A 19,859-nucleotide genomic window follows, 5' to 3' on the forward strand; every position below is an offset into this window, starting at 1 on the left:
TGAACAGATTAATGAATATCATTAATGAATGATATTAATGGGTTAATGAATATCAGGGCCTGGCATTTTGTGGGTGCTCAACAGATGCCAAATTGCTGGACTATTCATGTGGTCTGCATTAAAAAAAACACATAAATTCTGTAACCCAAAAGAGCTGCATTCCACAATTTGCATAACAAATTCAGGCAATTTGCATGTGTACGTAAAGCATTCTCTCCCTGCTAGTCACAGGGAGAGGAAATGAGTCAGGCAGGGGGACTGCGGGAAATCTTAGGGCCAAACTGGGTGTGCCCCGCGAATGGCGTGTATGCAATTAACAACCACTCTTTTTGTCATGTAAACAGCACCCCAGGGAAAAGCCTGAGCAGCCCCAGGGGTGGGTGGGGAGTTAGCTTTTTCTCTCCCTGTTACCGAGAGGCCAAACAGAGATCTCTTCTTGGAAGTGACTACTTTTCATTTCAAGAGATGCTCCCTGTGGCTAGGGATGGAAGAATGAATTTCCACATCAGTTTGTGATTTTTTTTTTTTTAAGTTTTCATGAAAGTTCATGGAGTTCTGGTTCCAGTTCGGCCAGCAACGGAACTTCACCTCCATGAAGGTAGGGCCTTGGTGGCCATTTTGCACGCTGGCTGCTTGTTGCAAGAGGAGACCTGCAAGTTTAAAGGGACAACTCTGTTTTGGTTCGTGTGCCTGTTTTGGAAAGTGCAAATTAGCCAGATTCGCCTTGAAATGTAAACTTCATCCCATCTCTCCCCCATCCCTGCTGTTGGCACCAACAGAGTTTCTGAGAAGGGATTTTTGTTGGGATTTAAATTCCCCTTTCCGCACCAAGGCTGCCCATCAGCCGCTATTCGCGTAACAAAAAACATGCACATGCGTTGTACATTGATGGAATTGGCAACACATCTGGCTTGGCCTTTATCCTGCGGCCTCTCTCTAAGTGTTATGACTGTCTCCGTAACCCTTTTATCTCCCCTCCTTTCAACAAAAGCTCAAACGCTCTGCAAAAAGGCCTGGGATGCCTTGGAAGAGTCCGACTTCCATCCCCACCCCTGCCCAGATGGCCCCTCTCAGTCTAGGGATTCCTCTTCTCGGTGGTGTGTAACCACAAATGCTCTCTCGTCAGGCTCCTGCACGGTGGGTTGGGCCAGCTGACAGACGGCGTCCTGGGCTTAGATGATTTCACCAAGAGCCACCAGTACCGCGTCTGGCCGGGCTACGACTACGTGGGCTGGAGGAACGGCAGCTTTAGCAGCGGCGCTGTCGAGATGGAGTTCCAGTTCGACCGGCAACGGAACTTCACCTCCATGAAGGTAAGGCCTTGGCTGCTCTTTACAAGAGAAAAGAACGCTCCTGGGGCAAGAGACATAGCTGAGTGGCAAAGCACCGGCCTCGCATGCAGACAGCCCCAGGTTCAATCCCCTATGGCGTCTCCAGGTAGCGCTAAGAGAGAACCCTGCCTGAAAGTGTAGCTGCCAGTCAGTGTAGCCGATACTGAGCTAGATGGTCTGACTTGGTATAAGGAAGCTCCCTAGGTTCAATGTTCAGCGTGGCTGCCTGCCGTTTCCGACTCCAGGTGCACTGCAACAACATGTTTTCCAAGGGCGTGAAGATCTTTGAGAGGGTGGAATGCTTCTTCAAGCCGCGGCTGATCGCCGAGTGGGAGCCGGACCCCGTGGGCGTGGACACAGTCCTCGATGACAAGAACCCCAGCGCGCGGTTTGTGACCGTCCCCCTCAGCCAGCGCGTGGGGAAAGCCATCCTCTGCCACTTCCACTTCGCTGACACCTGGATGATGATTAGTGAAATTTCCTTCCAATCAGGTGAATCTCCTGGCCCAGGGAACAGGATGATTCGCGAGTGCAGGGGGAAAGGGTGGGGTTAATCCTTTACCTGTTAGATCCAGTGTTTCTGTCAGATGCACCTCAAGGCAGCTAATGGCATCAATCTACAAACATTCATATTATTTGTTGCGGTTTTATCCTACCCTTCCTCCGAGGAGTTCTTCCCTTCTTCTTTACTAGATTGTTAGTCGCTTGTTGCCTGAAGGTCTCCAACAAGGTTAAAACACACAAATAAATATATAAGACCATAAAACAGAACGAACAACAACAACAACAACAAACCAAAACAGCCACAGGAAGTTTGGCAGCCCACTAATAATATACAATATCCCCTAAGTCTATCGAAAGTTTGAGGGGGAAAAGTAAGTCCTGACCGGCTGCCGAAAAGATGCCAGCGAAGCTGCCGGACAGACCTTGCTGGGGAGCGGCTGCCACAGATGGGGGCCCACGAGTGAGAAGGCCCTTTCCCTTGTCACCACCTGCAGAGCCTCCCTCAGAGGGGGGAACCTGTCGAAAGGCCTCCAGTGAAGATCTAAGGGTCCGTGTAGGTTCATACGCATGTCGGTGTTCTGCTGGCTAAAGAAAAAAAGTGCTAGAATCATAGAGTCATAGAATACTAGAGTCCAACCCCCTGCTCAATGCAGGAATCCTGTAAGGAGAACCCCTTCGAGCCAAGATCTTGCAGTTATCCAGCCCAGATGGCCAAGCTCTTCTCCCTAACCACCCCACTGTGAAATGCCCAGGCTGTGAGCCTATTGACAGGCTGATGTCTTCTCCCTACCCCCTGTATCATTGCTTCTCCAGCAGACATGGATGCCATCGACCCCATTACGGTCACTCTGGCCTCAAGCACAACCTTGGCGATGCTCCCCTCGGAAGAAGCCAACGCAACGGATGGGACTTGGGGTAAGTACGAGGCGGAGTGCGCCACCTCCAGGGGACAAGCAGTGCCATCAGCAACTAGGTTGCTAGTCCTCAGAGTAGACCCATTGCAAATAATGGCATGACTAAGTTAGATCCATTAGTTCCAACGGGTCTGAGTAAGACTAGGATTGGATATAACCCATTATTTTCATCACTGCCACCTTCCCTTGCAAGGGCCACCGTGAAATCTGCTAAAAGCACCATTACTGCATTGATTGACTGACTGACCAATTGATTTCCCACCTACCTGCTGCTGCAGGGACCACCTTGCTGCCTTCAACAATTCCTTGGGTTGCTCCGAAAGCAGAGGACTCCGACACCTCCAGTTTGGTCAGCTGCCTCGTGGCCATCATTCTCCTACTCCTCGTTATCATTGTCGCCATTCTGTGGAGGCAGCACGCCCAGAAGCGCCTGGAGACGGTATCGTGCGTCCCGCAGTACATTGGATGGCTGGGGAAAACCTCCTAGCACAGCCTTGTAAATAAGCCCATAAAAGTTACTAGCCTGCAAATCAGTTTCCTGGGCTGGCAGAAGAGAGGACGAAGCGCTCCCTACCTTCACCGGCCCACTCAAGACTCGCCAGCAGGGAACTCTTTCCTCGCCAGTGGCTACCAGGCTAGTGCTTAAATACAAGGCTGTCCTAGCAGCTCAAGCTCCGCCCCCATCCTACAGGAAGGGGAGGGGCCAACCACATTGGTGGTGCACATTGGCTTTTCTTGGGGATGGGGTGGAATCGCTTGAGCATCTCCCATCTCGAGTATTCCAGAACTAGTCCATGGTGGGTGGAGAAGGTCATCCAATGAAATTCGTGGGCAGGAGATTCAAGATGGGTGAAAGGAATGACTTCTTGTGACACAGAAGGAATTTGTGGGATTTGCTGCCACAGAGAGGCAGTGAGAGTGGCTTTTCAAGTGGATGTGACACTTTCGTGGCGGAGGAAAGGTCTCTGGTCTAGTGTGAATATCTCCTAATTTACACGTTTGTATGCAGTTCTGCCTAATATACACATTTTTGCAATGCATATCTCCCTAACAGAATGCAATTTTTGTTATTTTCATTAGTTTATGAATTTTTATGCACGCTTTAGCCCAGTATGCCCATTTTTGTGCACGTGACTGGGCTGGAGAACTACATTGCGAAATCCAGAGAAGTGAGAATTCTGAAAGACGGTCGGGTTTCTGTTCGCGTAGTGTTTTGGAAAGTGCGAGATGCGGTTGATTTTAATGCAAACTGAATTGGAATTCTACCCCATCCCTAATTTCTAGCCTTGGTGGCTTAAATGTAGCCTCCCTCTCCAGTGGCAGTGTATCAGTGAATACCAGCCACTAGGAAGCAGCAATGGGAGAGGGCTATTGCCTGCACACTCTGCTTATGGGCGCATCAGTGGATTCTGGGTGGCCACAGCGGGAAGCAGGATGCCAGGCTACATGGTTCTTGGTCCGATCCTTTAGGGGTCTCCTTATGTTCTCTTCACAACCAAAGAGCATTAGCCGATCCCGAACAACCAAAGAGCATTTAACCAAAGGCTTGTGCAGAAAGGCGAGCCTTAACGTGCATGCCCCTTTGGCTTCTGAGATTTGATCAGGTGTTACACTTCCGAGCATGATTTTGGCAGTCATGAGGGCTAGAATCTTGCATTTTTTGTTTGTTTGTCTGAAATGAAACCTAAGGGTCCTCAGAAAGCTGAATCTGGTGCTTCCTATTGCTTCGACTCCCCCCTAGGATGGGGTGCTGTGTTTTTGTTCTCTGCGTGCAGGGAGCTCACCAGCTTCCCCCCCCTTCCTCTAGGCTCCCCGGAGGATCCTGGAAGAGGACGCCACCGTCCGGCTCTCCTTCTACAGCTCCAGAATTGTCAGTGGCCAGACACAGATCCACCAGACCAATCCCACCTACGAGAGGGTCTTCCCGCTGGACCTGGAATATCACCAGCCAATCACCCTTCTTCAGAAACTCCCCGAACTCTCCCAAAGCGCTGAAGACTCAGGTAGGACCACCTCCACTATGGCCACTAAGTTCTACTTAGAGGAGCCCCATTGAACTCAATGGATGTGAGTTAGGCGTGCCCATTATTTTTGCTGAGACTGCTGAGCTGATTGGATACAACCCATGCGTTTGAAAGAATACCGACAGGCCTGCATGGACTCTGCACCAAGACTGACCCTGCTAGTAGGCAAAGTGAAGCAGACTCTTATGCTTAGGGATGGGATCCGTTGGCCGGTGCCGGTTCGAAAGCATTCTGTTGACCTAACAGGCCGGTATTCTTTGTCCACTGGTCGTTGCTTTTACCAATCTGCTTTTCCCCTCCCCAAAAATATTGGTATTAATAACAATATGTTGAAAGGAAATAATTTTAAAGGAAATATCTATACATGAAAGGAAATATTGATCAGTGAAAGGAAATATTGATACAATTATAGTTCTTGATATTAAAAAACTCCATTTTCAAAAATAGCTGTGGGAAATTGGTACACAAAAATCCAACCTGTAACAAATAAGTGAATTAATGGAAAATTCGGTACCAAATCTGAATTGGGCGGAATTCTAGCACATCTCTACTTATGCTGTCTGCTTCAGAAGGGGGGGGGCTTTCCCAGCTTTCTATTTGAGACCTTTTAACTGGAGAGACCAAAGAATGAACGGATGTGACAGGGTGGTGTAGTGGTTAAAGTGTGGGACTAGGACTGGGGAGAGACCCACATTCAAATCCCTCGGAGCTTACTGGGTGTCCTCGGAGCAGTCGCTATCTCTTGGCCTAACCTACCTCACAGGGTTGTTGTGTGAGGATAAAATGTAAAATGTGTATGTGGTGGGGAGAAGCAAGTACACCACCCGGAGCTCCTTGGAGGTGTTGGGAGTAAAGCACCAACATGTTACAAGTGACCTGAACCAGTGGAGGGACAATAGACAGAAAGGCGATCTGTTTTTCCCTTCTGCTGATTCCTCCTCTAAAGTCTTTGTTGCTTGTGCAGGCTTTGCTCCTCCCCCTCCTCCCTTCTCTTCCTGTCTTTGTTCTCAGTTAGTTAGTAATGGCTTCCTGAGTGCAGGCCGCGGGTACAGCTTTACCTATTTGTAGCAATAAACCTTACGTTTCTTTATTCTTTCATCTACCCATCTGAACAGACCAGCTACTTCTGCACCCAACTGCAGTATATACCTACCAAAAACTCTTAACACGAGGAAAGGCAGGATATGAATGCAAGAAAACCTGGGTGGGAATGTCTGCAGGCAGAGTGTGAGTTCTTACCACTGAACTGCAGGCCTCTGGCCAAGGAAAGATAACGGGTGGACAGAGAGGCCTACCCTTAGCTCCTGGTCCTGAGGCTCCCTAAGCCATTTTGGTGAGCCTTACCAACCGAAAAAGCAGGATATCAGCAGCCCTCCAAATAAATGCAAAAACAGGCTGTCGCACTCGGTGCTTGTTGGAGGCAACCTTTCCTTTCGTTTGCATGTGCTCTTTTCAGCCTGTAGCGGTGACTATGCCGAGCCAGACCTCACCAAGTGCACTCCGCACCAAGGGTTCCAGAACAATGTCCCTCACTACGCTGAGACGGACATTGTCAGCCTGCAAGGCGTGACGGGCAACAACACCTACGCCGTGCCGGCAATCACCGTTGACTCGTTAACCAAGAAGGACATCACCGTGGCCGAGTTCCCAAGGCAGCAGCTGCGGCTCAAGGAGAAGCTGGGAGAAGGACAGTTTGGGGAGGTGAGCAATAATGCTTCAAGCCAGGCCTGAGGGAGCTGATGTACCTTGTCTTGAGGGCTGCCTATTGACAAGGCTGTGTAAGTTGCCATTTCCCCCAAAAGGAGGTGGGGGAGAATCCTGCAAGTTATAGCAGTGCTCAGAATCCATCTTCCCCAAAAATGTCAGCTCTCCTTAAAAGGGAAATCAGCTTTCTAGCCCTTATGAGGGTGAGGGGGGAAAAAAGTTCAGAAACATTTTATTTATTTATTTATTGTACTTATATACCGCCCCATAGCCGAAGCTCTCTGGGCGGTTTACAGTAACTAAAAACATTAAAATAAAGATACAAATTTAAAAACACATCTTTTAAAAACAGTTTAAAGCACAATTTAAAAATTTAAAACAATATAAACATGTGAGTGATGCCTGCTGAAATCTCAGAAGCCAGGAGGGGGAACCTGATCGTGATGACCAGTGTTTTCAACATCCTGCATTGATCCCTGCCCTTCCCTCCTCATCACCAGCGTACGCAGAATAAGGAAAAGTATATATATGCAAATCTGCTCCGTTTACATCATTTATTCATGTCTCACAGTCCAGATTTTCTTGGCGCAGGATTTGGGTCACTTGCTTGCTTGCAGAATTAATGTAGGGTACACTAGGAATGTCAGAATTCTGTCGGGAACAGAAATGGGAACAGAAGTTGCTGCAATTTGGATGTTCTTCCGAGGTCAGGAATGGAAATCACACAAGTGAATACGAGCGGTATTTACTATCATCTTTTTTTTTTAGTCTGCAAGCGTTACATAAAAAAACACATTATTTTTTGCATTGTTTTTGATGTTTCCCTTTCACTGAATGGCACTGAAATGAATTCCACAACTAATTACATTAGTTTTGGCCACCGTGGATTGCGAGACGAATAATGTAGGTTTTAGCAGAAGCTGAACTGTAGTGGAACGGAAACAGCGCTGATGGTGACGAACACGAGATGGGATGCAAACCAGTGCCTCCTTACATCCTTAGAGTACACACATGACATTAAAGAACAAGGCTCTAGAAAATACCTGAGAAAAAGGTTGTGAGCTCCTACTGAGCTCTTGCGCCCCTGGGATCCTTCTACCTAGATCCAGCCTTTTGCATTATTCTCCAGATAGTCTCCAAATTATTCTTCGGGTAGATTGAGAGTGAGTGAATTACGCCTCCCAATGCACCTAATATTTTTGCAGACTGGAAGCTAGTCTATCATAGGACAAATGGGGCACCGCCCCACCAACCTCAGTCTGCCTGCCATCTTACTTACAACCAATCTGGGGGCGGCTCAGCCTGTCATTGGCTCTGGCTCCACCTACTGCTGCTCTCCCTGCCTTCCGCCCCACCAGTTCCAGTGGGCACCAGCCACCCCTGCTTGCAGGTTCCTAGCGTGTGAAAAGGATGGTGGGGTGGGGGCATTGAGAGGAATCTCTTTCACCGCAGATCAGCTTGACTGTCACTCTATGAAGGTTTGGCCCCTCTCTTCTGCAGGTCCACCTGTGCGAAGCAGATGGTCTCCTGGAATTCTTAGGCCGCAGTTCTCCAGAAGCCTCCAGCCGGGCGGTTCTGGTGGCCGTAAAGATGCTGAGAGCCAATGTCACCAAGACGGCCAGGTGAGCGCGAGCAATGGTGTCAGTCCAGAGAGAGACTCTGCTCTCGGCTACAGGACGGGGGAGAAATCCGCTCCGTTTGCGTTTTAATGCAACCCATCTAATTTGCACTTCCCAAACCAAGAACTGAACTGAAACGTGGCTATCCTTCCAATTTTGCACTTCTTTTAATCTCGCCATGCAGTTCTCCAACTAAAAAAAGGTGTGCAAAAGAGTACATATTAGGGGGTAAGTGCACACCAAAATGCCTGTATTAGTGAAAATAGTGTGCAACAGTATATCCTATTAGGGAAAGCTGCCTGCAAAAATCCCAGTATTAGGCAAAATGGTGTGCCCAAAGGTGTATGCTGAGAGAGTTTGAAGCAAATCTACGAACTGATGCGGAAATGAGGGGAAATGGCTTGGGAATACGAGAAACAGAGGAAAAACGGAACTGAAAGATTTGCTCGTCCCTGCCTCGCACTGGCGCTATTTGCCAAAAACTCAAGTAGCATTAACTGATGTTTGATTGACGGCTTCTTTTCCTGATGCATAAAACTGGAACAGTCATGACCTACGTGTGATGGAGTTGTTTTGAGAGACCAATCACAATGTTGCCCAAGGACGGTAGAGCCGAATTAGCAGCAGAGTGACAAATGTTCCTTTTACCCTTGTATAGTAGGCTAATTTATACGCTCGCTCGCCCTTTCTGTCCAGACAAGCAAGAGGCATTTATCAGAAGTCCAAGGACACATGGCACGGTGCAAAGCGGGGGGCGGCCTAGAGGAGAGTTATGGAGGCCAGACAGGGAGGCCCAGGGGGCTGTATTCAATTAATCACCCTAGCCTGATGTCCCACAAATAAGACTGGTTTGCGTATGGTTAAGCCACCTCCTGATTAGCTAACGCACATCAATCAGTCGACTCAAGATTTCTTTCATCAGGTGACCAGCTTATTCTATTTACATATTTTTTTTCTCCCATTCCAAGGAACGATTTCCTGAAGGAGATCAAGATCATGTCCCGCCTGAAGGACCCGAACATCATCCGCCTGCTGGGCGTGTGCGTGCGGGATGACCCGCTGTGCATGATCACAGAGTACATGGAGAACGGAGATCTCAATCAGTTCCTGTTGCAGCGCCAGAGCAGAAGCGCCTTCACGCTGTCCAACAACATTCCCTGTGTCAGGTGACGGTGGAAAAGGGATTGGGGCCACGGTAGAGAGAAGAGCTGGTAGTAGCTATACACTGGGTCATAAAATAAAGAATAAAAAAATCAGCGCTCTGCTGCTGGATCAGGCCAGTGGCCCATCTAGTCCAGCCTCCTGGTCTCACAGTGGCCAACCAGATGCTCATGGAAAGTCCGCAAGCAGGACGGGAGTGCAACAGCACTCTCCCCTCCGGCGGTTTCTAGCAACTGGTATTCGGAAGCATGCTGCCTCTGACTATGGTGGCTAGTAGCCATTGATAGCCTTCTCCGTGAATTTGTCTCATTCTCGTTTAAAGCCATCCAAGATGGTATCCATCACCCCCTCTTGTGGGAGCGAATTCCATAGTTTAACTATGTGCTGCATGAAGAAGCCCGTTCTTTTAGATGTCTACAAGTCCTAGTGTTATGAAAGAGGGAGACTTTTCCTCTATCCTCTTTCTCCATGCCGCGCATAATTTTACACACTTCTATCATGTCACCTTTTACTCGCCTTTTCTCTAAGGAGCCCCAAATGCTGCAACTGCATTCCTCACTGGGGAGTTGCTCCATCCTCTTGATCATTTTGGTTGCCCTTTTCTGAATATAAGAGCCCTGCTGGATCAGACAAAGGCCTATCATGGCCACCATCCTGTTTCCTGTAGCGGCTGACAAAATGCCTGTGGGAAGCACACAAGAGCCCTCTCCCACTGTTGCTCTCTAGGTACTGGTGTTTAGTAGCATACTGATTCTGGACGTGAAGGTTGCATCTGGCCCTCACAAGCAACAGGGGCCGGCCCTACCATTAGGCAGAACAAGGCAGCTGTCTCAGGCAGCAGCTACGTGGCAAGGTGTTGCAGAAAAGAGGTTTCGTTGGTGCAAGGAACCAGGTCCGTTCCATCCATACTATGACCAGATCTGCCTGCTGGCCAGTCGTGGTCCTCCTGCAGTCATGCCAGAGGTTGGTGGGACCATGAAGGACCGTCCCTTGATTGCTTTGTGTCTTGTTTGTCTTCTCTCAGTTGCCTTCACCTCCTACTCATGGCTACCCAAATTGCCTCTGGCATGAAGTACTTGGCATCCCTGAACTTTGTGCACCGGGATCTGGCCACGCGCAACTGCCTGGTCGGGAACAATTACACCATCAAGATTGCCGATTTCGGCATGAGCAGGAACCTGTACAGCGGCGATTACTACCGGATCCAGGGCAGAGCCGTGCTGCCGATCCGCTGGATGGCCTGGGAGAGCATCCTGCTGGTAAGAGGGTGGGAGAATGGGCGTGAGGCCGTGGGAGGCTTCCAGTCCGGCCCTACTCAAAGTAGACCTATTGAAACTGATAACCATGACTAACTAAGGCCCGTGAACTTCCGTGGATCTACTCTGTTAGCTGACGACGATGCTTTTTGGTTGTTGTTGAAGATCTATTGAAGGAAAGGGTGGGGAACTTCAAGCCAGGGGGCCAAATGTGGCCCTCCAAGGCACTCTGTCTGGCCCTCAGAACTCTCCCCAGGCCACGCCCCCCCAATGGCCCAGCCTCACACCCTCCTTGAGTGTTTTTGCCTGGCCGGGATGTGGCCCTAAACTCTGATAATGCCTCTTGCGTGTCTGGATGGAGAACAGAGAGGAGTGGATGGATGTGTGTAGAAACCAACCTGCTGTACAAAAGGTAAAATTTACATTTGCTGCTCTGCCCACTTTTGCCTCTGGGCCCACCTAAGCCTCTCATGTGGCCCCTGAAAGGCTGCCTAAAAGGGAATGCGGCCCTCGGGCTTAAAAAAGGTTCTCTGCTCCTAAATTTTAGGGAAAGAAAATAATGCTTTTATTTAGACAAGGTATTAAATCCTATATTTAAAGCACTTTCATCTCATGGCTTCCCTCCAAAGAATTCTGGGAACTGTAGTTTGTTAAGGCTGCTGAGATTTGTTAGGAGACACTTAACCAGTGACAGCTCCCAGGATTCTTTGGGGGAAGCCATGACTCTTCAAGTGATATGAAAGTGCTTTAAATGTACGGTGTGGATGTGGCCTAAGCCTTGATCGTGATCTTCTGACACTCTGTGGCCTTTTTCTCACTCTCCGTAGGGCAAGTTCACCACGGCCAGCGACGTGTGGGCTTTTGGTGTGACGCTGTGGGAGATGTTCACACTGTGCAAGGAGCAGCCCTATAGCTGGCTCTCAGATGAGCAGGTCATCGAGAACACTGGGGAGTTCTTCCGAGACCAGGGCCGACAGGTACAGCGGATACTGCAAGGTGGTGGCCCCCAGGCGCCGCTTCATCACTGACGCTTTACACATTGGTCTTGATGACTCTTGCCTGGGATACTGAAGAGGACAGGAAGTTGGTTTCTTCTGCTGCTGTGGGGGGAGGGCTGGCTGCCACCTTCTCCTCTTACTTAGCTTTTACTCACAGCCAAGAACTATTCCCTGGAGGAATGGCTCTGAAATCAGCTACGATTCCCTGGGTTGCTCAAGAGGGCGGGAAGCTGGGTTCTCCTCTTCCTGCGAATTCTGCTCTGTATGGTACCTGGCTGCCACCTCTTTCTTTAACCTCCTTTGTCTCTGTTTGCAACCAGGAGCCTCTGCCTTGTGGATGGGCTTCAAACTCAGAAGCGATAATTCCCTGGGGTTACTACGGAGGCCAGGAAGTTAGTTTCTCCTCTTCCCTGTGTGTTCTGTTATGTGTAGTGTCTGCCTGCCACATCTTCTTCCTTCCTTTAATTGCAACCAGGAGCCACTCTCTGGAGAATGGGCTGCAAAGCCAGAGACAATGATTCCTTGCGTTTCCTTGAGGGCAGGAAGTTGGTTTCTCCTCTTTTCTGTGTGTGCTGCTGTGCATGGTACCTGGCTATCATCTCCTCCTCTGACTTCCTCATCACAGTCAGCAGCCACTCACTGGAGGAAGAGCTCCCGGTACAAGGTTATGACTTCTTGGCTTATTTTACGTGTGCAGGAAATACATATGCAGTATCTCCTGCTAGTCAAACACAGGTCTCCCAGAACGGCTAATAACTTAAAAACAGTAAAACAACAACAGCCCATAAAAAGTAAATAAATTGGAGGCATCTCCAGTTGAATCCAGAAACCTGTGGTTCAGAAATCCCTCACCACCCTCGTTCTTCTTTTCCTGCTCACTTAGGCCTATCTGACTCAACCGCCCCTGTGTCCGAATCCTGTCTTCTCCTTGATGATGAAGTGCTGGAGTCGCGACATCAAGGACCGCCCTGCGTTCGAGGCCATCCACCTGTTTCTGGTGGAGCAGATGGACGGGAGCATTTGACCTGCCAGACACGCGTGAGGGACGCCGTGAGGGACCAATTTGGGAGTGGCCTTGTCTCGGCCTAAAACTTTTCCGCTGGGCTCCTTCGCCGCCGGGCGTGAGCCCAGGTGCCTTTGGAGCTGACAACCGAGGAGTCCTTTCAAACAGGGTGCGAGATGTCCTTTCACTGCGTATCGTACCACAGAGCTTGCGTGGACGTTTGCCATCATGAAGGAATACGGCCGCGCTTGCGGTGGGTTTCTTTGCTTCAGTCAGAATCCATTTTCCGTGACCTCCGCTCCAAGGAGGTGGCCATGGCAGCTGCTGCCTCCCTCAGCCATGGCCAAGAGACTCTCCGGTCTGAGGACACGCCATCTCATGGGATAATACGGCCTTCCTTCCTGGAAATGCTGAGAGGGTCCTCGTCTCAGCCCTTCTCCTCTTCCCTCACAAAAAGCGACAAAAGACACCATCTCTTAAGAACACACAAATAGCCTCCTTGCTGGTCGGTCAGGCTGAAGGACCTGAGCATTACAAGGCTCTCGTGGCTTGTGATTCCCAGCAACGAGCGTCTTCAAGAGGACAACGCAGTTGGGGAAATGATATTCCGGCTGTCAGAAAAGCTTGGTTCTTGGGAGGTGCGTGGACTCTTCCTGGAAGCCATCTTGGCATGTCCTCCTCACTGAAGGAAACCTGCAAGGGGAACGGAACAAAGCGGGTGGAGAGGTCAGCCATTTGCAAAGCCCCATCCTCTGGATTGGGAGGGGGCTATTCACACTTGGGACTGCCTGTTTGTAGAGGGGTGTGTGTGAATTCTTCCACACTGGATTTTATATTCTTTCAAAAAGGGTGGTGGTGGATAATGTTATTGGTCATAGGAAGGTCACTGAGGGCTGTCTGCTAAATATGTGGGTTTTTTGGGGGGCAGGGGGAGGGTCTTTTAAGGGGAAATAGTTGACACTGTTACTACTGTCATCATGACGCCAATGCCTTGTGTTTGTGAACTCGGAGCCAAAACAGACTGACATGCAAATCTCTCTGTTCCCAGATCCCACTTTTAAGAAGATTCCAAAAGAGACAGGAAAATTGGGCTTGGGGGCCTCTCGCTGTCTTAACCAGTTTCACACCGCTTGCCCCACTTCTTCTCTTCGTTTAAGGACCCCCCCCTTTCTTAATCTGCCTCTTTTTTAATTTTTATTTCTTTGAAATTCAGAAGCTGTTCTAGAATTCTCTCTGGGCCACCAAACACTGCCTCCAAGACTGAACGTATATTACATTTTCCACAGTCACGGAACTGGGTGCTGAGCTCTGGAAACCGTACAGCGGAGAAGCTCAGCTTTCATTAAACCAACCCGCCAAGTTTCTAGCCCTTTATGATCAGCCTGAGAGGACGCAGGCAAACATCTCCAAAAGGGCGGGAAGAAACCAACCGTAAGCCCTTTGCATGTCTCTTCTTGCTCCATCACCCAGAGTGCATCGGCACAAAAGGAAAGAGAAATTGTACCAAAGCGGAGCAGGGTTGCAATTTGAGGTGAGGTTTTGATGCCCGGTGAACACAGACCAGATTATCTGCTGCTGTGGTCCAGACTGGGAGCCTTAAAGCAGTCACCTTTTTAACCCATGATGCCCTGTGACTTTAGAAGGCTTATTTTTGTCGTAATACCGCAAAAAGGTGTCCTTTCCTGTCTGTTGCAGCTGAAGGTACTGGTTTAAATGGCATAAGAGCATGCCAGAGCCAAATGACGTGGCAAGCTGAATCTCCCTCCCCTGTCCCCCCCCCCCAGACAACTCTGTGGAATTGTAGTTTGGTAGAGGTCCTTGGGATTCTCGATTAGAGATCCCTGTGCCACAGAACTACAATTCCCAGGGGTCTTTGAGGAAGAGGCAGGGGTGTAGTCATCCAGGGTCTCAGGGGGTCTTAGACCCCTTACTTTTTTGGGAGCAGGGCCCTAGCAACGTCCCTATGTCTCCAGCATCCTACGAGCCAATCAGAGTAAAAGGAGACGAGTCAGCCACTCAGAAGATTATTCTCAGTAGCTAACATTCTCCCCTTTCATGCTTGTTGGCTCCTAGGGCCATCTGTTGATATGGGAGAAGGCATTAACAAGGACCTGATTCTCAACCCAGCAGCAAAAAGCAGGAGGAAGGGGGCGTGGCTGTGACTAATATAAAGTGACCCTGCACTTCTGAACCTGCCACTACACTACTGGGTAGAGGGAATGATATTTAAGCCAGTTTAACAGTGCATTTCTGTACATCTTTATCTACTAAAAGCCACACCAGACATGGCATTATTCACGTTGCTTGGCTTTGTTTGCTGGTTACTGTTTTAAAAAATTACAGATGTGGGGGGGCACTGGATTGGAACTAGTGCAAGGGGAAGGGTGCTGTAGCTGAGGTTATTGGGGGGGAGGACAGTTCATCACAGAGGGAGGAGTGGGTTCTGCCACATCTCCCTTTCGGAGGCCTCACCTGCACTATCCTTTGAAAGCACTATCGTGCCACTTAAACCGTCACGGCTTCTTCCCCCAAAGAATCCTGGGAACTGTAGTTGGTTGTTTGGTGCTGAGAGTTACACAGAGCTACAGTTGCCAGAATGGGATTAATAATCAATCCCTCTTTCCAGGGAACTCTGGGAATTGTAGCTCTGTGAGGGGAATACAGGTCTCCTAATCATCCTCAGTGCCCTTAGCAAACTACAGTTCCCAGGATTCTTTGGGGGGGAGGAAGCCATGGCTGGGGCCTGAGTGGGGGACAGTGTCGGGGGCAGCAAATCCCCAGTGATCCAACCAGCAAAGGGGTGTAGAGAAAGTGGCCATTGTAAAGACCTGCCTCTCTCCCCCTCCCACCGCCCCCTTAGAAAAAATATTATTTAGGCAGTGGTGGCTGATGGCTCCATGACAGTGAAATCTGCTCTGGGTTTTAGTCCAAACTTTCAAGGAGCTGTCCAGGGTGCTGAAACCTAGCTCCTTGAAAGTTTGGACTAAAACCAGGAGCGGATTCCACGGCCCCACTAATATGAAGCCACCAGCCGCCACCATATTTCGGAACACACCATAGTATATTCAGGGAGCTAAAAAGATGGGGATAACTGGAATTCAGATAAATTGAAAAAATTGTTGTATACTGGACTATAGCCTTAAGTAGTTCAGACCTATATGCAAATGCAAATTGGCTTAGCGGTGGTATGTAATAAGTAAAAACCCTCTAAGGAACTCACTTGGTGGTCAATCAGATTTGGCTATGGGAGCATGTCCTTCCTAAGCAGCAGTGACTTTTCTTTGTTGCCCTTAGTAGCCCGTGACATCCCCCGCTACAACCCTGTCATGAATCTTAGAACAATGAAGATTCCTTAAAGGCGAACAAATATGTCATGGCATAAGCTTTCGTGTCCCACACTCCACTTCATTAGATGCATGAAAGGTCGGGCTGATCTCAAGCTGCGTACACACCATATATTTAAAGCCCATGACTTTAAAGCCCGAGAATCCTGGGAACTGTAGTTTATCCCTAACAGAGCTACAATTCTCAGCACCTTTAACAAACTACAGTTCCCAGGATTCTTTGGGGGAAGCCAAGTGCTTTAAATGTATATGGTGTGCACACAGCATCAGACAAAGGACATTTCATAGAATCATAGAATAGTAGAGTTGGAAGGGCCCTATAAGGCCATCAAGCCCAACCCCCTGCTCAATGCAGGAATCCAAATCAAAGCTTTCCCAACAGATGACTGTCCAGCTGCCTCTTGAATGCCTCCAGTGTTGGAGAGCCCACTACCTCTCTAGGTAATTGATTCCATTGTCGTATGGCTCTAACAGTTAGGAAGTTTTTCCTGATGTTCTGTCGAAATCTGGCTTCTTGCAACTTGAGCCCATTATTCCGTGTCCTGCACTCTGGGACGAGTGAGAAGAGATCCCGGCCCTCCTCTGTGTGACAACCTTTCATGTACTTGTTAGCACATTATACTTGTTTACTGGCTTCCCGATGTCGTGGCATCTGTGCCATCAAGAACTATTTTGTGAATTACTACTGTTAAGTACATAATTATCACCATCTGCACTTTTCATTTCCCTCTGACCTCATGGTTTCAATCCTACCCTCCCAAACCGTATGTATATACACCTAACACTCAGGATAATACCGCACACATCTGATGAAGGAGACTGCAGTCTGCAAAAGCTTGTGCCATAATAAATTTGTTGGTCTTCAAGGCGCAGCAAGACTCTCTGTTGTCGCTGCTGCAAACGGCTATCACGGCTATCCCTCTGGACAGGACTCCTAGAGCCTCTGAGGCAATCTCATTGCTTCTGCCTCAGGCTCTCTTTTATCTCAGTGCTTTAAACTAGAGACCAAAGATTTGCTTCATCTTATTACTCTGAATGTGAAGTTCTGTGCCCCTTCTAGGGCCTGTGTGATGTTTGTTTCCCCATCCCCTTCCGGCTTCTTAGCTCCCCCTACTCCAAGGGCTCTTTGGCCTTCAGTCCTTTATCTCCCCAGATTTCACCCCACAGCCTCTTTTATCCCCAGCTCTTGGGTGAGGTTCCCTCCTCCTCAGAAAATCCTCAAACCACTTCCCTGACAGCAGCTGCTTTTTTATTTTTTGGAACATTCCATGACTGACCCTTCCCCCTCCGAAGTTAGAATGTTAGCAAACATTCCAGGCATGCTTTAGGTCCCCTCACCCACACAAAACACTTCAATGGCTGAATACATGGCAGAGTGATTTTTGATGAATTTTCTACAATCATAATGACTTCTTTTTTTACAGTCATCCAGTTTCTAGCCACTGGACCCCCCCCCCCTGAATCCTTTTACCATGTAAAATACTAGTGTGGGTCAGAAGACCTGTTTTTCATCCCAGAATAGTGAAAGTGACAGCTATAAAGGAACTGCCTTATACTGGGCTTGACTGCTGCTCTCTCTCTCTCTAGCCCAGAGATGCGGCTCTCCAGAGGTTGTTGGGTACAGCTCCCATAATTCCTATTACCTATAGTGGCTGAGGCTGGTGTGAGTTCGAGTCCAGTAACATCTGGAGGGCCATTGGTTCTCCATCCCTGCTCTAGCCAAATACGTCTACAGTGCAGTGGCGGCTTGTGGCTCCATGTCAGTGGGGCAGTGGAATCCACTCTGGGTTTTAGTCTGAATTTTCAAGGAGCTGTCCGAGGGTTCATTCTAAGGTTTTTTTCCCTACCGCACAAGCAGCCAGCACACTGCCCGCCACTGAACTAGTCAAGTAATTTGCCCCATATTATACTATTAACAAGAGAGCCAGTGTGGTGTGGTGGTTAAGGTGTTGGACTATGACCTGGGAGACCAGGGTTCGAATCCCCATGAAGCTGACTGGGTGACCTTGGGCCAGTCACTGCCTCTCAGCCTCATGAAAACCCTATTCAGAGGGTTGCCATAAGTCAGAATCGACTTGAGGGCAGTACATTTTTACATACTGTTAGCAGGGCTTTTTTTGTGACAGACCTCACCAGTACAGAGCACCTGCACCTCTTTTTTGTTGCCTATGCCAGCCATTTTGTGCAGACACCCACAGTGCTTTTATCAACATATGGTTACCGGCACCTTGTTTTTTACTGAACAAGTACTGACTCGTAGTATAAAATTATGAAGAGTTGAAAGGAACCGGTATTTATCTTCATTTTCTGTTTCTTTTCATCTTTCCTCATCTGTTTCTTTTTTAAAACTACCTAGCTCGCCATTAAATCCCAGATGATCAACTGCACAAAAACTTGCTTCAGTGCTGTACAGATTTTTTTGACGCTGCACAAAACGTGTCTAGCTGCACATTAGAATAAACCTTGAGCTGTCCAAAGCACTTTGGACTGCGCCTTGAAAGCTCGGAGTAAAACCCGGTGAGGATTCCCTTGCCCCATTGACATGGAGCTCCCAGCCACCATTGCCACAATGGTTAGGAGTAAGGAAATATTTCCCAGCATTGCTAACTGGAGACTCAAGCGACTGAACATCAAGCCTTACAGGTGCTCTTCCACCAAGCTGCAGCTCCTGTGGTAATGGAGGGAAGATTGTCATACATATTTATTTGGGCAGGGGGAAGAGATATTACCACTGGCTATCTCAGTTTCTGGTCATGTGAGAAACTGGTCAGGTTGCCATCTCCCTTTCTGGCCCTTGCTTCTGTGCCTTTAAAGGCAGCTTGATCTGCTGACATTCACAGAGAGAGAGGCCTTACGCTGCTGATTTCTCCAGATCAAGCTGGTGTTAAAGCAGGATGGGGCAATTCTGGCCCACCAGATGTTGTAGGACTCCAGCTCCCATCATCCCTCAGCTTTGGACATGCTGGCTGGGGCTGATGGGATCTGGAGTCCCGTAACTTCTGGAGGGCCGGAGGTCTCCCAACCCTTGCCCCTCAAGGCATAGGAACAGACCAGGATGTGGGGCTTTCCCCCATGGTCAGTTGCCCATCCTAGTAGCCTGTTGCTAGGTTGCTTGCACACCAAAAGGGTGGGCTGCAAACGATGTAGCAGTTGACCAGGTAGGCCGCAGCCAGCCCTCCCTAGTGTGTCGCTTAGCAACGGCGAACAGGAATGAAGCATTTCATTGAGAATGCGACAGTTATGCACCTTTTGCCTTGGCTATGAGGGCAGCCCTTCCTGGGACATCCTTCTTTCCATGTTACTTGAAGTTCAAAACTGTGGATAGACATCGGCCATTTTGTCCCAGAGCACATGACTCCTCTCTCTTTCGCTAACCATTCTCGGTTTTATGTCGTTTGTTTTGGCTGTTGTATGGCTGTGTACATATTGTATTTAGAAATGGCATTCAGATGTGTACATAATAATAATAATAATATATATGGATTTTAACCAGCAGCTCCTCTGCAATCACACCTTTGCCATGGAGGCTTTTTTGTTTTTTGTTTTTTTTACATTGACAAATGACCAATAAATTCTGTTGGTTTTCTTTTCCTTTTCTGTTTCTGCAATTTGTGTGATTAATTCCCAGCAATTCCCAAGCGGACAACAAGTTGGAAAGCCAACCACGTTGGGTGGCATCCAATGCTAGTCATACTCCGAGCATCTCCCGGTAGGGCTGGGAGGGACTCCCTGCCTGAAACCCTGCACAGCTGCTGCCAGTCAGTGCAGACAGCACTGATCTAGATAGACCGGTAGTCTGACTTGGTATAAGACAGTTTCCTAGGTTCGTAACTTAAGTTCATGAATTTCAGTGGGTTTACTCTGAGCTGGACTTGGGTGAATGCAACCCATTGAATTGGTTTTCAAGTAGGTCTGCAACATTTAATCCATTGATCCTGTCGTGGAATTTATGACTGGGTTCTTTTTGGAGGAGACTTAAGAATGAAGCCAAAGCCTGGTTT

At 48.7% G+C, this 19,859-nt stretch overlaps 1 protein-coding gene across 11 annotated transcripts in view; it reads left to right on the forward strand.

Annotated features, from left to right (window-relative positions):
• Positions 1-19,449, forward strand: part of LOC133373756 (discoidin domain-containing receptor 2-like) — a 35,306-nt gene extending 15,857 nt beyond the window's left edge. For 4 of the 11 annotated variants that reach the window (XM_061603902.1, XM_061603901.1, XM_061603906.1 and 1 more), the window contains 11 exons: positions 1,127-1,313; positions 1,577-1,823; positions 2,649-2,750; positions 3,028-3,188; positions 4,557-4,752; positions 6,230-6,474; positions 7,978-8,099; positions 9,065-9,262; positions 10,282-10,516; positions 11,341-11,490; positions 11,987-12,487. In XM_061603902.1, the coding sequence (XP_061459886.1) occupies positions 1,127-1,313; positions 1,577-1,823; positions 2,649-2,750; positions 3,028-3,188; positions 4,557-4,752; positions 6,230-6,474; positions 7,978-8,099; positions 9,065-9,262; positions 10,282-10,516; positions 11,341-11,490; positions 11,987-12,310 (2,167 nt within the window). In that variant the 3' untranslated portion in view covers positions 12,311-12,487. Of the gene's footprint in view, positions 1-1,126; positions 1,314-1,576; positions 1,824-2,648; positions 2,751-3,027; positions 3,189-4,556; positions 4,753-6,229; positions 6,475-7,977; positions 8,100-9,064; positions 9,263-10,281; positions 10,517-11,340; positions 11,904-11,986 lie in introns of all 11 variants that reach the window. The other 7 variants (XR_009759745.1, XR_009759746.1, XM_061603905.1 and 4 more) reach the window with 7 other exon arrangements.
• Positions 19,450-19,859: the final 410 nt, after the last annotated feature.

Source organism: Rhineura floridana, chromosome 20 (genome assembly GCF_030035675.1).
Source record: "Rhineura floridana isolate rRhiFlo1 chromosome 20, rRhiFlo1.hap2, whole genome shotgun sequence".
Classification (NCBI taxonomy): Eukaryota; Metazoa; Chordata; class Lepidosauria; order Squamata; family Rhineuridae; genus Rhineura; species Rhineura floridana.